The following is a 15,553-nucleotide window of genomic DNA, read 5'->3' on the forward strand; positions in this document are numbered from 1 at the left end:
AGTGGCTGTGATCAGAACGCTCCCGTTGGTTGATTATGAATTATAATCAAAAGACAGAGAATTATATTGTAATTATATCATTCATAATCAGTAGAATTGTAAGTTTTTTGAAAGTGATTTTTTTGGAAATAAGAGTAAAAATAAAATTTTTTGATTCGACAAACAAGGTATAAATCATGGCAGGTTAAGTGCAATTGACCATGAATCGTATTTTATTTATTATAAATATTTATTAAAAATATCTTACTTATTATAAATAGCCATTTATAACATACTGAATATAATATTAAATATTTTATTTCCCAATATAACTAACAAAAAGCATGTACTAACATGTTTTTCTATTTTTTACAAATTACTAAAATTCTAAATTATTCTAAAATTATTGCAGAAATAATACATATATATTTATAATGTATCTCTCTCTCTCTCTCTACACACACACACACACACACATGTATGTATATATATATATATATATATATATATACATACATACATACATACATACATATATATATATATATATATATATATATATATATATATATCATACAACTAGAAAAAATTACTTTGTTACCTTGTCACATAAAAATATTATATAAAAGAATATTAAAATTTCTTTAAAAATTTATATTTAAAAAAATTCTAATACAATTTGAAAAAAGAAATCTTGTTTGAATCGTAATTTTCATCATTCTTTGAGAAATTAAAATTTTTTAATTTAAAATTATTTTCTCTACTGTAAATAAAATATATATGCAAGTGTAAAAGAAGAATTATATAAATAAAAGGATATAGAATAAAACAATATGTGAAATTAAATATCTCACCATAGGTAGATTAAAGATAATTTGAAAGCTAGAGAAATGTGTTTGTTCATTTATACAGTGTTTTGAACTTTTAAGTTTTCCTAAATTTTAAACTGTGCATTTTAGCGATCTGTCTTTTATATTACTCAATTAACAAATTATATTCATCAATTTCTTCAAATGTACTATTAATAGTTTTTATCCATTCATTTACTCGTTTCTCATTTTCTTTTTCAATTTTTGTGAGTTTTTTTTTCTTTGTATGATGATCCATATTTTCTTTATTTTCTTCTTCTTCTTCTTCACTGTTATCTTCCTTAAAGTCAAATTTCACAGCTCGTTTTCTTCTATATGAACGTTGAGGTGGCTATAATATTTTAAATTAACATAATTAATTATAATTACCAATGATATTATATAATACATATAAAAACATATATTGATACAGTATTAATAATGTAAATACCTTCGAAAAATGTGAGGGCTCTAAATCCATAAACAAAGGAATCTCAGCTCCAGTATTTGATAGTCTCTCGGTTTCAGAGAGGACATCAAATGTGTCGGAAAAATTAAGAAAATTTACAAGTTTTTCATCTTTTTGCTTCATAAGTGATTTGTCAACTTCAACATGCGCTTGATCTGTTGCCTGCTTGTTGTCATCAATATCTGTCGGTTTTGTCTGTAATAAGTTCTTTATTTCTCCCAGAGAAATTCTGGCAGGTACTGCTTGTACATGTTTGTCTATCTCCTGAACTTTTTCTGGAATTTGATTAATTGGAAGTTTCCTTTGAATTATGTTGTGCTTTTTATGGAAAGTCGTTTTCTTTTTTCTTTCTTTTTCTCTTCCGTGTTTATTTTTTTTATTCATCTCCATGTTTTCTTTATTTATTTTCATATTTTCTTTACTCATTTCCATATTCTCTTTATTTACTTCCATATTTTCCTTATTATCTCCAAATTTCAATTTTGGAGTACTACTATGAATAAAATGTTTAGCTTGAGAAAACGTTGATAATATTGGAGGTCGCCAGGGACTTCCCACATCCAAGGCATTTGTTGTCTTCACGATAGGCGACAAAGATTTGGTCAATAATGAACAATTCAAAGTATTTTTCTGTTGTTTTACCGAGGTTTTATTATTAAATATATTTTTCGACCGAAAGGGCCAAAATTCTTCAGTATTGCTAGGTGCTGGTTTAATAACTCTAATATTATCTGCATTTTCAACAGAGATAATCTTTGGCTTCTTTGTCTCTTGAATTTTAATTTGTTCTGAATATACTTTGTTAGATGATGAACTTGCTTCTCCCACAATATCAATATCTGTGTTTGTTCTTGGTGTTTTAATCTTCTCTTCTGTATATTCTGTATCTACTGATTCTCGTATTATTTGAGTATCTGTATTTATTATGGTTGGTGATGCAATCTTCTTCACAGTATTTTCCTTTTCTAATTCTTTCACTATTTGAATATCTGCATCTGTTCTTGGTATCTCTATTTTCTTTTCATCTTTTTTTGTCGATTCTGTAACTATCAATTCTATTGCAGATTCTAAAGGCTTACATTGCGTATCCTTTGCAGAAGGATCAAGTCTACAAGATTCATTTTTTTCATTGCTAATTACTTTTGGTTGTATAGTAACCTTCTTATGTGTAGTCTTTTTAGTCATTTTTTTGTTAATTTTTCTTTTCTGCTTTTTCTTGGGAGCTTTCTCCATTGTATCATTAATATCGAACATAAAATCGTATACGTCATTCTTATTTTCTAAAGACTTTTCAAAAGATTTTGTGGCCTTGTATATAGGTATTTTTTCATTGTCTTTCAATTCTTCTAATATTACCACACTATTCTGTTGCTTTAATGGAATATATTGCTGCAGCAATTTTGAATCTTCACAGTAATTTTTTTTATTTTGACGGGGACGCAAGCGTCTTGATAATGGTTGACTGTTATTTGCAGACAAATTTGTTTTTGATACAAGTAAACTTTTGTCTCTTGCATTAATATTAATTTTTTGTGAACTTTTATTGATAGTGATCTTTTTAGATTTAAGCTTTCTTCCAGGTACACTCTTTTTACATGGTTCACGAGAATTAAGACGAGAGGAACGTGTGGATACTCCTGTTGTAGACATTATGGTTTGATTATTTCTGGAAACACAATATAATAAATATTTTAACATATTAACATATAATTTTATTGCAAATTTAGTTTTGCTTTGTAATAAATTTGCACTAATACACGCAATCGTTATTACTTTATATATGAGAAACTTTAAAAAAGCATCAAAGATATTAATCTAATATTAAATTATACGTTTTTAATAAAATATAAGTTAGAATCTTAAACAAAACAGATGGTAAATAAAAAATTAAGTATTTTAAAAAAATTAGAATTTTTTTTCATAAAATACGTAATATTTTATATACATATATATATGTAGAGAACGAAATTGCGCGACATAATAAAATTTTCATAAATGATATTAAATTAATTATAAATGATAATAAATTAATCTTCTTCGTTTTAGTCGATCATCTTTCTTCGTTTTAATCAAATCATTCTTTGTTTTGATGCAAGAAAAATGTGTTGTGACATTTGTCAACCTACAACAATTACGAGAGACGAGAAACGTTGAACATGAATTGCACGTCAGAGAATCAGAACACGTATTAACACCATTAACCGTGAAAATTCTTCTTCTTCTTCTTGATTTGGCTGAGAGACTTCCAGAAGAAATTGTCTATACACCACTAGCTTGATATACTATAAATGATTGTAGATTTATATGGGTAGATTATTTTCTTTGGCGAAGCAGTGTTAGTGATGCCAGAGATGATATCCTGCGCGCGCATGCTTGAGACTAATCATGTACGCATGTTGCTACCATACGGGCACAAAGCAACCAGTTTTGGCGGGCAAACGGTTTAGGGTTAGGTGACTAATATCACAGGCGGTTTTACACGAGGGTTCTTTTTCAAAGCTTGTATATTAGAAAATAATCTTTTAAAAATAAAAATTTTATATATAAAAATAAGTAAATATTTGATTTTTATACCTAATTTATACTTATCAATTTTAATTATGCATTACTGATTATTAATTATTTATATATATATTTTATCATGTTAAATAATATTTAATTTGATATTTTGTAATTGTTGTTTCTTATAATTTTATATTTTATTTATTTATTAATTTTATATATTATTTATATATTATACAATTAAGGGTCCATTATATACCTTATTTTTCGCTACAACGCTACTGTGATGACGTAATTTTCGTCATACATGCGCGCGCAAGGTACCATCTCTGGCATCATTGAGCAATGTTCAGGGACTGGCTGTACGCGCATGTGCGCAAATCACGGTATCAGTAAAGTATCTCATACAGATAAAAAGCACTCGACTATATTTAAAATATTAGAAAAAAATTTTTTTAATGTATTAAAAAAATAAAATATATACATATATTTTATAAAAATATACATTGTAATTAAACATATAAAAATTTTACCTTATTTATAACATTTAACATTCTATGGTCATAACGTTCCGCTACAAGATCTGCACGTATTTATGTACGTCGCTATATTATGACCGCCACGCATGCGCAAAAGCACACATACGCGTACAGCTGGTCCCTGATCAGAACACTGATCCCTTGTTCACATCACTAGTGTTATATCTATATATTCTTCAGTTCATGGTCTATGGTCACTCCTCTTTGCTACGATTCAATCGCTAGGTGGTGAATCGATTTTACAAGTTTCTCGCAAGTACACTTAGAGCCAATTTCACCACCTTCGGTTAAGTTAACCGACGGCAGGGTGGCAACTGAAATGATAAGAATGCTTGGTTTTCATTCACCTCTATTTTCTGTTGCCACCCTGCTGATTTTAACGTCGATTAACTTAACCGAAGATGATGAAATTGGTCCTAAGCATTATTGGTGGTCCCTGCGGAAAGATGACACGCAAAATCCGTGAAAACTCAAAGATTAACCGCGATTATTACCACACTGTGTATACGTGATAGGTAACTACGCAATATCTCACGTAATAATCGAATAATCGAGTATGAAACAGAAACGCAGATTTTCTGACAGCATCACAACGTAATTACGCATTACGCGACAAATGTCAGTATCATGATTGCCAACTTTTGCGGTGGCTTGCAATGACAACTTATGTGTTCTAAAATAACCAGAGAATACTAAAAATCTATAATATATGTCACGTGAACAACTCCATAAAGTTAACCGGTCAAAATTTATTTTTATAATTTTTTTTTTACGAATCGTTTATTGGTCATTTGTTGGTGATTGTTGGTCTAATTACAACGTTTGTTGGTTAATATTTTTTTATATATCAAAGTACATAAATATACATAAATATATGAAAGTACCAAAGTACAACATACAAAATAAATTCACGCAGAGAGCGCATAGATCGCTTGGAAATCTATAATATATGTTACGGGAACTATAGATTTTCAGGCGATCTATGCGCTCAATGCGTGAAACAGAACGCATCCGAAGTCACATGACCTCATGCAACGCTGAAATGAGCGTCTCATGAATTCGCACCTTTACTTAAGACGGTCTTGAAATAAGAACTGACTATGAATACCGGCTCTTGTCTGCGAATTCCCGAAGATTTCTACATTGAAAATGAGACTAATATATAATCGAAATCGAGCGTTGGAGAAGTAGAAAGTGACAAAAATCTATGTGGAATATGCACGAACATATTTGGTCGTTCAGGCAACGCGTCAATTTATTTAAAAAAAATGTCTGATGAAAAATCTACAGTGCAAGAATTTAAGTTAGATCCGGATTGTGAATTGAGATTTGAAGTGGAGAGTAAGAATGAAAAAGTTACATTGGAGGTAATATAATTTCTTTTTGAAACTCTTAGCTTATAGATTTTTTTATTACCGGAGCTAACCTAGAATTGTATAATTGCAGTTAAAGAGTGGCCTGGCAGAAGTGTTTGGGACAGAATTGGTAAAAGGTAAAAAGTACGAGTTTATCGCTGGCGCAAAAGTCGCAGTTTACACTTGGCAAGGTTGTACTGTTGAATTAGTTGGAAAGACTGATGTCAGCTATGTGGCGAAAGAAACACCTATGGGTTTGTATTTGAATTGCCATGCAGCGATGGAACGGATGAGAGAGACTGCAGAGAAGGATGATACTAGGGGTCCAATAACAATGGTTGTGGGTCCCTGTGATGTAGGAAAGTCCACGCTTTGCAGAATACTGCTGAATTATGCTGTCAGAATGGGCAGAAGACCGATTTTTGTCGATCTCGATGTCGGCCAGGGACACATAGCGATTCCCGGTACCGTGGGCGCTCTGTTGGTGGAGCGACCATCTAATGTAGTGGAAGGATTTAGTCAGCAAGCCCCATTGGTTTTTCATTTTGGACATAAAACACCACAAGCTAATGTGACATTGTACAATTTACTTGTTACACGCTTGGCAGAGGTATGTTCAGACAGGTTACAAGCTAACAAAAAGGCCAAAGCTTCTGGAATTGTCATAAACACATGCGGCTGGGTTAAAGGGGACGGTTACAAATTACTCACGCATGCAGCGCAAGCATTCGAAGTGGATGCGATACTTGTGCTAGATCAGGAGAGACTCTACAATGAATTGGTAAGAGATATGCCAGACTTTGTGAAGGTAGTTTTTCTACCAAAGAGCGGCGGAGTTGTCGAGAGAAGTCAGGCGCAGAGGACAGAAGCGAGAGATCAGGGTGTCAGAGAGTATTTTTATGGCTCTCGAACACCTCTTTATCCACACAGTTTCGAGGTAAAATGGAGCGAGGCGAGACTGTATAAAATTGGAGCACCTGTACTGCCAGCTTCCTGCATGCCATTGGGTATGAAGGCAGAAGATAATTTGACAAAATTAGTGGCTGTTACACCAGGACCCAGTTTATTGCATCACCTATTGTCTGTTTCATTCGCTGATTCTCCAGAGGATGATGTTGTACAGACTAACGTGGCTGGATTTGTTTGCGTGTTAGTACACAGTTTACTACCTAGTAATTCCGTATAATTGTTGTTATTGTTATTATTAATACTAATTATTATTAGTATTATCATACATGATTTTTTTTTATGTGCAAAAATATATTTTACATTTGCAGAACCAATGTGGATGTCGAGAGGCAGACGTTCACTGTACTCAGCCCGCAACCTAGACCACTGCCGAATACAGTCCTATTATTATCAGATATGCAGTTTATGGATAGTCATTAGCAGCTGTAGACAATTTATTATTAATTAGTAAATGTAAAAATGTACAAAAGTATGAATGGCGGTATGAATACTTTTTACAATACAATATTTGTATTATACATTTAAAACAATATAAATATAAAAAAAAATTTACATGTAACATTTTTTGTAAAACAGTATATATATATATATATATATATATATATATATATATATATACATTTATATAAGCATTTATATTTAATTATCTATGTATTTGTAGTCACACAAATTATATTTTGAAGAAGGATCAAAGTTAAAAAATAAACAATTAAAATAGCTCTCATAAATCTCTCTTATCCTAAATAGCTCTCCTATCATCATTTTCGCATTATATTATATGAAATATATATATATATATATATATATATATATATATATATATATATATATATAGAAATATAGAATAATATATATTAGTATATATAGGTTGCGTTTCGTTTCATGCATAGATCGTTTAGAAATCCATAATATATGTTACGTAAACTATAGATTTTTAGGCGATCTATGCGCTCAATGTGTGAAACGGAACGCATCCTTCATTATAATATTTAGGATATAATCTAAATAAAATAAATGTTATTAAATGTTATTTTAAATATAAGTGGATCACAAAAGACGTTATTTTATTCCTGTAATTTATTTAAGGTTTTTATTGTATGTTATTAAATATATATTTAAAATTTTACATGCTTCACGCATTTTTATTTCTTAATCTAATTTTATTTTAAACTAAGCGCCTGCAAAATGGTATCCAATGAGAAATCTACTTTTTCGAAAAAGCAGTATTCTCATTGGATATAGCCTATCGCTTCGCATTGTGCAAGGGCCTGAATATATATATGGTACATATTGTATATGCGATTCGTCCGTGTGTATTTTACATATATACATATATGACCGTGTGCATGTCATGTGCATGTGCAATGTGCGGTTCGATAGTTCGACTCAGTTGCATGAGTTTTTAAGAACGAGGAGAGTACAAATAATTACAAAGCTACTTTCTATGTTTAGCAGCAGATCGTAAAAAAGAATACGATGATGTCCATTGATTCTCAAGGAACTTACATCTCGTTTGTATTGAAATAGCAAATTGTGAGTAATAATGACGGCAAACCAACCAACTAACCTAAAAATGAACGCGTGATAGTATTTGCGTCTCAACACTTGTGTTTGCGATCTTGTGTAGCTACGAATTTGAATTAAATGCGAAAATTATGATAAAAGATTCACGTTAATGATAATATTTAAAAGAAGCGCGAAATAGAGATATGCTACCGTTGTTACAGCTGTTGATGCTTTAGAACTCACATTTATTCTTGCCATTTTTTCCATATTAATCTGTTCAACTTTGAAAGTTGATGAATAATAATTTTCACATGAATTTTTAATGATTTTTATTATTTATAATTATAATATTATTTATTATAGTTTTTTTATAGTTATATTATAGGTATATTTAGTTTTATAGTTTTTATTAATAGTTATAAATTTATTTTAGAACAAAGAAAGTTTTGTTTTATTAATCAGTATACAATACTTTTTGTATAATTGCCTTTTGTTTGCTACTTGTGTAATAGATATTGTGCTATAATTGATTCTTATTCATTTATTGATATTTACTTTTCCTATACAGAATCTATTAAAGCTTTTATAAAATAAACATGCGTCGAGCACGTATTAAAGCTTTGGCTAGTGTGCCAATTCGAAAGAATCCTATACAAGATACAGTAGCTCTTGTTGATACAAGTGATCTATCTGATAAAGAACAAAAAAAGAAAGATGCATCTCAGCCAAATGATAATGCTCAGCCGAATGATAATGCTCAGCCGAAATATACACCAGAATCTATTAAAGATATTACAGAAATAAAGAAACAGAAAGAAAAAGATACTGGTACTGATGTAATAGAACAGGAAATCGTTAAAGATGCTGCAAAGGTATCTGAAGAAATTATTAACAGAAACGAACAAAAAAAAGCTTTTATAGAACCAGGACCAATCACAGTTAAAAAATCAGATATTCAAGAACCATGTCCTCAAGTAGAACCAAGTTCTCAAGAATTATATGCTGAAGTGAAACCAGCTTCTCAAGAATTATGTATTCAAACAAAACCGAATTCTCAAGAATTGTACATTAAGATAAATGACAAGCCTGAAAAACCTATTGAGCAATCAGTTCAGAAAAATATTCCACCATTGCCAGATGTGCCATCGACAAGAATAGATATAAGTAAGTTTTGTAAAATGATTAAAAAATTTATATTGAAAAACACTTAAAAAAATATTTTGTAACAATTTGATTTTTCTATTAAAATATAATTGTTCTCGCCTCTCCGATCGCCTGTTGTGTCTGATGGAGGTTTTGAGATGTAGAAGATCTCGTGAGGTAGATCCAATTGAAAGGGCTTATTGTGCGCGAAAGTTCTGTGTGAACGTGCGAGCGAGCGTGCTCCGAAAAGACAAGCGGGAAATGAGACGGCCGACGGACAAACGCACCCGCGAGTATGGCCCGCAGTGGCGGAGCTCGACCTTGATTCGGCCCCGTGCGTCAGTAGGTTGACCGCCAATGCTGATAATAGATGTTGAGGCAGGAGTCCCGCCCAGTTGCAGTCGCTGAACCAGTGACTCGGCGATGATCGACACCTCGGAACCCTGGTCGATGAGGGCTCGAGTGGTGTGAAGAACGCTGAACTTGTCGGCAACGCGAATGCGCGCCGTCGCGAGAAGCACCGCCGATGTGGCTTTTGAAGTTCGGTTCGCAGAAAGTGATAGTCTGGCGACTTCGATGGACTCGCACACATCGTGGAGCGTCGAGTGATGACGTGCATCGCACATCGAGCACGTTTTCTTTGACGGGCAATCACTCACTTTGTGCTTCCTGAGACAATTGAAGCACAACTGATGTCTCTCTACGTGCTGCCGTCGCTCCGATGCCGTTTTCGCTTTGTACGCGTCACAGAACATTATGTAGTGTTCTTGGTGACACAAGGAGCATCGGTCGCGATTGCCTTCCGGTTTCCGCACATCACTCGCGGCGAATGTCCGGGAGTCGCATCCGGTTTCGCGGCATTTGCTTCTGGCTTGGACGGTTGTAATGATTCAACCGTGTGCAGCCGTCGGTCGAGAAACCGAATCAACTCCGCGTACGACGGCGGATCCGTCGTGTCACCTATCGCATTCTCCCATTCTCGGCGGGATCGGGTGTCCATGAGATCGACAACGAGATGGACAAACAAGTCCTCGCCGCTCGTTATCGGTCGACCGATGCTTTCAAGGGAGCCGACGGTGCTCAAGACGCCGTGGTAAAGAGTGCGCAAATCTGTGCTCGACTCACTTTTTACCCGTTGAATCGCCAGGAACCTCGCGATGTACGATCGCACGAGTAGGCGCTTGTTCTCTTAGAAGTCCGTGAGAGCCTTCCAAGCGCGATCAAAATTCTCCCCTGTAGTGGGTAGACTGCGGATGAGAAGTTCCGCTTCTCCCTTCAGGCACGCCTTGAGGTAGTGAAGTTTCTCGACATTGGTAGCCGAGGCATTCTTTCCAATGAGGGAATGAAAGAGATCTCGGAAGGACGTCCAGTCCTCATACAACTCGGAGAACTGAGGAAGTATCCTCGGCAAGGTCGTTCGCGGCGGCTGTGATGTTGGTGTGCCAGCAGCGGAAACCTCGGTTCTCTCTGTGGATCTGAGACGCCGGAGCGCATCCAGGAACATGCCTTTCTGGGTGACATACGCTTTCTCGGTTAGCGCTAGCATGTCCTTCTCGAGCTTATCGTGGTTGAACTCGAATTTCGCCCAGTTGGCTTCCAGGGCTTGGAGTCGTGCCTCCACCAGCCCGACAAAAATATTGGCGGACCCCGACTTCCGCAAGTTCTCGTACGAGCGTGCAATGCGCCCATACAGCTCCAATTGCGTTCGTACGGTTGAGTCCGTGTCTTTACTCATCTTTGTCTTTTATGATGTGATGATCGAAGAAGCTCCGACGAAAATCATAGGCACTGCACTCACTGCACTCACTGCACCCACAGGCACCGGACAGCGAGATCCGGCTGGAAGGACCAGCAAATGTGCGCGAAAGTTCTGTGTGAATGTGCGAGCGAGCTTTTTATGGTATTAAATGCCCGTGTCATACGACTGTAATTCGCACGCGGCGGATGAACAGCGATAAATCGTCTGTCTCGGAATAACTCCGGCAGTCACACAACGGCACTGAAATATACGATTATTTCTATGAACGGAACCGAATTTCTATGATCACTTAGATAGCATGTACGCGTCGATTGTTTTTACTGCGCCTAGCTCGGTTGTCGCCTTACTTTTATAAGGTCGTCGCCTTCTCGAAGAATTCAGAAGGTTCCCAAATTCGCTCACTTTCGTAGGCAGTTTTTATGTGACTTGTTTGTCACAATTTTGTCTTAGATCCTTCGAGAAGGGCGACGGTGTTTATTGATGCCGCGCGTTTTCACTCGGTCGCAGAAACGCTGCCTCGCATCGCGCGCGTGGCTTATAAAGTTACCATTCACTTTCAGTCTCACATACTCAATATGCACTCACACAATGTTTGATTGTTTTACAAAAATATTTGATAATCTTGATCGTCTTTGCGGTCCACTGTCGCCTCTATTCTCATCGCGAAGTTACACCGCAATTATATCGCCTGAAAACATCTCTCAATATTTCATATTGTTCGTAACATGTCTAACTCGCTCTAAGATTGAAGCTCGATTCGATTTAGATTGCGCTTCGGAATGTCAGTTTTTGAGTGAGGGGTACTTTTTGGATCATCGATATGACCAAAAATGAAGGATGTTCTTTAAAAGTTGTTTGCGCGAACAATGGAAGCTTCTAGAAACTTCCATTTCAAGAACAACTCGCGGTCCCAAAATCCCATATACAGCCCGACAATAATGTTATAATTTTTGTATCAGTTACATTTTGTATATACATTTTGAAATATATATATATATATTTTTTTAGTTTCTCCTACAAAAAATCGTCTGTGTTTTATGAGACCTGTACCAAGATTAGACACTGGTGGCAGAATAAGAAAGAACAGCATACAGGGAAGCGGTGCGAGTGCGAGTGAATCCGAAGATGAGCACGGCAAGAGAACAGTATCCATTGTGCCAAGTCGCATAAGAAATGATTCTTGTTGTTCTGTACAAAGCAACAAGGATAGTACTACTACTGACAATCAAAATATCTCTCCAAGAATTAAAGTGATGCAGAAGAGACGCATGCAGGTTTCAGAATCGGCGAGAAGGCTAGCCGAAGCGAGAAGAGAATTCTTACTAAAACACGAAAATAAAACGCCTGATAAAAGTCAGATGAAAATGTATGATTTTATATATTATAATCCCATAACAAATCCTATGAAGTCAAACAAAGAACAAAGAATAATTGCAGCACAGTAAGTATATAATTATTAAATAATAATGATACAGTATACAATCCATCCCCCTTCCACGCACGCACGCACGCACGCACGCACGCACGCACACGCACACACACACACACACACACACACACACACACACACACACACACACACACACGCACGCATGTATAAACATATTTATATGTTAATACTTTGTGAATTTAATTTCATTTTTGACCAGACCAATGGAAATACCGGAAGAGGAAGAAGAGGATGATCCGCCGGCGATGCCTGTACCACAAGTCAAGGTCGGTCCTGATGGTCAATTGATAATAGATGAACAGAGTCTCGTGATAGAACAGAAAGATGCAAAAAGAGTTAGAGAAATAATGTCAAGTGATATTATTATTGAAGAAGGCATTTGCAATAATGGTGGTTTCTATAAGAAACATAAGAGAAGAAAGGAGTGGCCAAGATGGGAGACGCTTAAATTTTACAGAGTCTTAAATGTAGTTGGTACTGATTTTCTATTGATGCAGACTCTATTCCCAAATAGGACTAGACAAGAAATTAAACAAAAATACAAGAAAGAAGAAAGAGTTAATCGCCAATTGATTGAAAAAGCTCTGAAATATCATCAAGAGTTTGATACTGAAATGTTAGAAGAGCAGTTAGGTATGTTTTCTTTTTCTTTCTTATAGTATTTTTTTATCATCATATACATCTTATATTTTAGTTAATAATATTGAATTTCACTACATTATTAAAATATTGAGTTAATATAGTGGTTTTGTAATAATTTACTTATAATAAAAAAAATTTTGTTACAGATATAATAATTAATTTAAAATGAACAGTTAAATTAGAATATTCTCATTAGAATTTTTTGCACTTTGGAATAATACTTACAATTAGACAAATTTGCTCTGTTTATATATTTTATTTCTTTACTGTGTGTTGTAACACACATTGGTCACAGTTTCTTAGAATTTATTTTAAACTATTATTTTGACTAAAGAAAATAAATCAGAAATGATATTTTGTTTCTAGCACTGTTACAAAAACTAGAAAATATCAAAGAAACACCTAAAAAGACATCAGAGAAAATGAAAAATGATCAAAATATAACTAGAGCGATGAAAAGACGCAAGCATCGTGAGTATATTATAATCCTAATTTCATTTTGAAGTGATATTTATGAAACAAGATATGTATTAATAATGAGAAAACTATATCTGAATACGGATTATGTTTAAAATAAATTTATTCACATAAACTATTACAGGATTGGTGGCAAAAAGTATCGGGGAGTGTGAACCACAATTACCAAAGAGCACTGTTAATAATGAAGAAGCTGAAGACACAATATCAACAAGCGACGAGATCGACATTGAAATAAATAGCGAAGTGAGTGATGCACATCAACAAATGAGGAAGGGAAGCAAAGCACGAAAGAGGCGATTGGATGATAAATCTGATAATTCTGATGATGACAGCCATTTCAATAGTGATTCGGACAGTTCTCCAGAGATTTATCGAGTCCGACCGACTAGATCTGGTAGACAGCCGAAGAAAATGAAAAAGCTGCAAGCGCCCAACGTCAATAAACTTAATATACCTAATGTTAATGCGATATCTGACGGTGGTATCGAGAATGAATCGTCAGTAATTGGTGACGAGAATGTGATATCGTCACATGTGGAAGTTACAGAAGTTATAAATACTTCAATCAAGAACGACGAAAGCGTGGAAACATCGTGTCCTGAAAATATTACGAATGTAATACCGAATATAAATCAAATGGAACCGGGATCTTTGGTGATTGTATCGAAGGAGTCTGCAGAGGAACCTGGAAACACTATTCTGCAAGTTTATATGGTTAGCTCGAACATTGATAATATTAACGCCGCTGAATCTACGGCGGATCAGCAGAATCTATCAGATTCTGTAACGACTAAATCGGAAATTGATGAATTGACTGAACTTGACAATGATAAAAAATCCGAAAAATGATCTTTGCATTTGTACTTAGCTGTATAATTAAATTTTAGATAGCATTATATATCTTCGATTTGTCGGCATTGAGTATTAATTTATATAGACTGGAAGAGTATAAAAAGACTGCAAAAGATGTACAAGAGAAGATTTCGAATTTTGTTATTTATGCTGTAGTTTTTTTTTTTTTTATAAGCGAAGATTTCTTGTTATGTTATATATTATGTAGAATGTTTTCTATCTGGGGATAAATTTATTTCTTCCGACAAATTGAAGACTGTTTATTGTGATAAGAATTGCGCAATATACGGATGCATATTCCTGTGTAATATTAATTTTTTTTTTATTAGAAAAAGTTTTATTTTGTATGTATAAAATTATTCAATAGTAGAGTATATTATATTATCAGCATTACGTGTGTAACACAATAATAGCATGTCCGAGTTCTCTCATATAATTCTCACTTGTATCTCGTCTATTTTCTGAATCAACTGTATGTAAAGTGACTTTATTTAATATAGTTTTTCCACTACTTATATGTCACATAATTACAGTGGATTAAGAAAATCAATGAGAATAAGGACGATACATTTTTATTTCGCAAAATATATTATATCATCAGAATAAGAATATGGGCTAAAAGAAAACTTTGTAGTAAGGATAAAATTTGATCTCGACGACTTCATAATATAGGCAATCTTATATATAAAATTCGTAAGTATATATTTCCTTTTATACTTATATAGGATATATATAGGAAATTATTGTATACATTTATTGAACTATATTGAGAAAGATAAATTATTGCTGCTATTGTGAATAATCTCTTTCAGCCAACATTTTGAGCATCAATTCTAATAAAGCTCAATGGTGTTTCCATTATACTGCCATGACAATGTTTATAATGTAAAGTTACATTATATAAGTTATATAATATAAGGCTATCATAATTGATAGTCATTTTATAGGAATAAAATTGCTATAGAGAAAAATTGCAGCTATCAGAAATAAAATATTGAGCAATTGAAATTGTATTTTATTTTTGCAATCAAAAATTCCTGTTGGATATGTAAAGTGCAGA

The 15,553-nt window shown here is 33.9% G+C and overlaps 3 protein-coding genes across 18 annotated transcripts; 2 read left to right on the forward strand and 1 right to left on the reverse strand.

The window, feature by feature from the left end:
* Positions 1 to 618: 618 nt before the first annotated feature.
* Positions 619 to 5,078, reverse strand: LOC126857487 (repetitive organellar protein-like). 15 transcript variants are annotated; one of them, XM_050607005.1, is made up of 5 exons: positions 4,832 to 5,078; positions 4,332 to 4,544; positions 3,499 to 3,578; positions 1,279 to 2,962; positions 619 to 1,179 (listed from the first exon to the last, which is right to left on the reverse strand). In XM_050607005.1, the coding sequence occupies exons 2-5, from the start codon at positions 4,350 to 4,352 to the stop codon at positions 955 to 957; spliced, it is 2,010 nt and encodes a 669-aa protein (XP_050462962.1). In that variant the 5' UTR covers positions 4,353 to 4,544; positions 4,832 to 5,078; the 3' UTR covers positions 619 to 954. The 15 variants fall into 15 exon arrangements, with proteins under 15 accessions (XP_050462962.1, XP_050462953.1, XP_050462925.1 ...); XM_050606996.1 differs by having other exon boundaries at positions 4,332 to 4,558; XM_050606968.1 differs by having other exon boundaries at positions 4,332 to 4,651.
* Positions 5,079 to 5,343: 265 nt separating this feature from the next.
* On the forward strand, positions 5,344 to 7,306 carry LOC126857555 (protein CLP1 homolog). The gene is made up of 3 exons (XM_050607108.1): positions 5,344 to 5,704; positions 5,784 to 6,841; positions 6,970 to 7,306. Exons 1-3 carry the CDS (start codon positions 5,606 to 5,608, stop codon positions 7,079 to 7,081), a joined length of 1,269 nt encoding a protein of 422 aa, XP_050463065.1. The 5' UTR covers positions 5,344 to 5,605; the 3' UTR covers positions 7,082 to 7,306.
* Positions 7,307 to 7,668: 362 nt separating this feature from the next.
* On the forward strand, positions 7,669 to 15,501 carry LOC126857456 (transcription factor TFIIIB component B'' homolog). 2 transcript variants are annotated; one of them, XM_050606907.1, is made up of 6 exons: positions 7,669 to 8,194; positions 8,736 to 9,331; positions 12,078 to 12,510; positions 12,719 to 13,152; positions 13,528 to 13,632; positions 13,763 to 15,501. In XM_050606907.1, exons 2-6 carry the CDS (start codon positions 8,764 to 8,766, stop codon positions 14,488 to 14,490), a joined length of 2,268 nt encoding a protein of 755 aa, XP_050462864.1. In that variant the 5' UTR covers positions 7,669 to 8,194; positions 8,736 to 8,763; the 3' UTR covers positions 14,491 to 15,501. The 2 variants fall into 2 exon arrangements, with proteins under 2 accessions (XP_050462864.1, XP_050462873.1); XM_050606916.1 differs by lacking the exon at positions 7,669 to 8,194 and having other exon boundaries at positions 9,219 to 11,167.
* The last annotated feature ends 52 nt before the right edge of the window (positions 15,502 to 15,553 follow it).

Source organism: Cataglyphis hispanica, chromosome 2 (genome assembly GCF_021464435.1).
Source record: "Cataglyphis hispanica isolate Lineage 1 chromosome 2, ULB_Chis1_1.0, whole genome shotgun sequence".
Taxonomy (NCBI): domain Eukaryota; kingdom Metazoa; phylum Arthropoda; class Insecta; order Hymenoptera; family Formicidae; genus Cataglyphis; species Cataglyphis hispanica.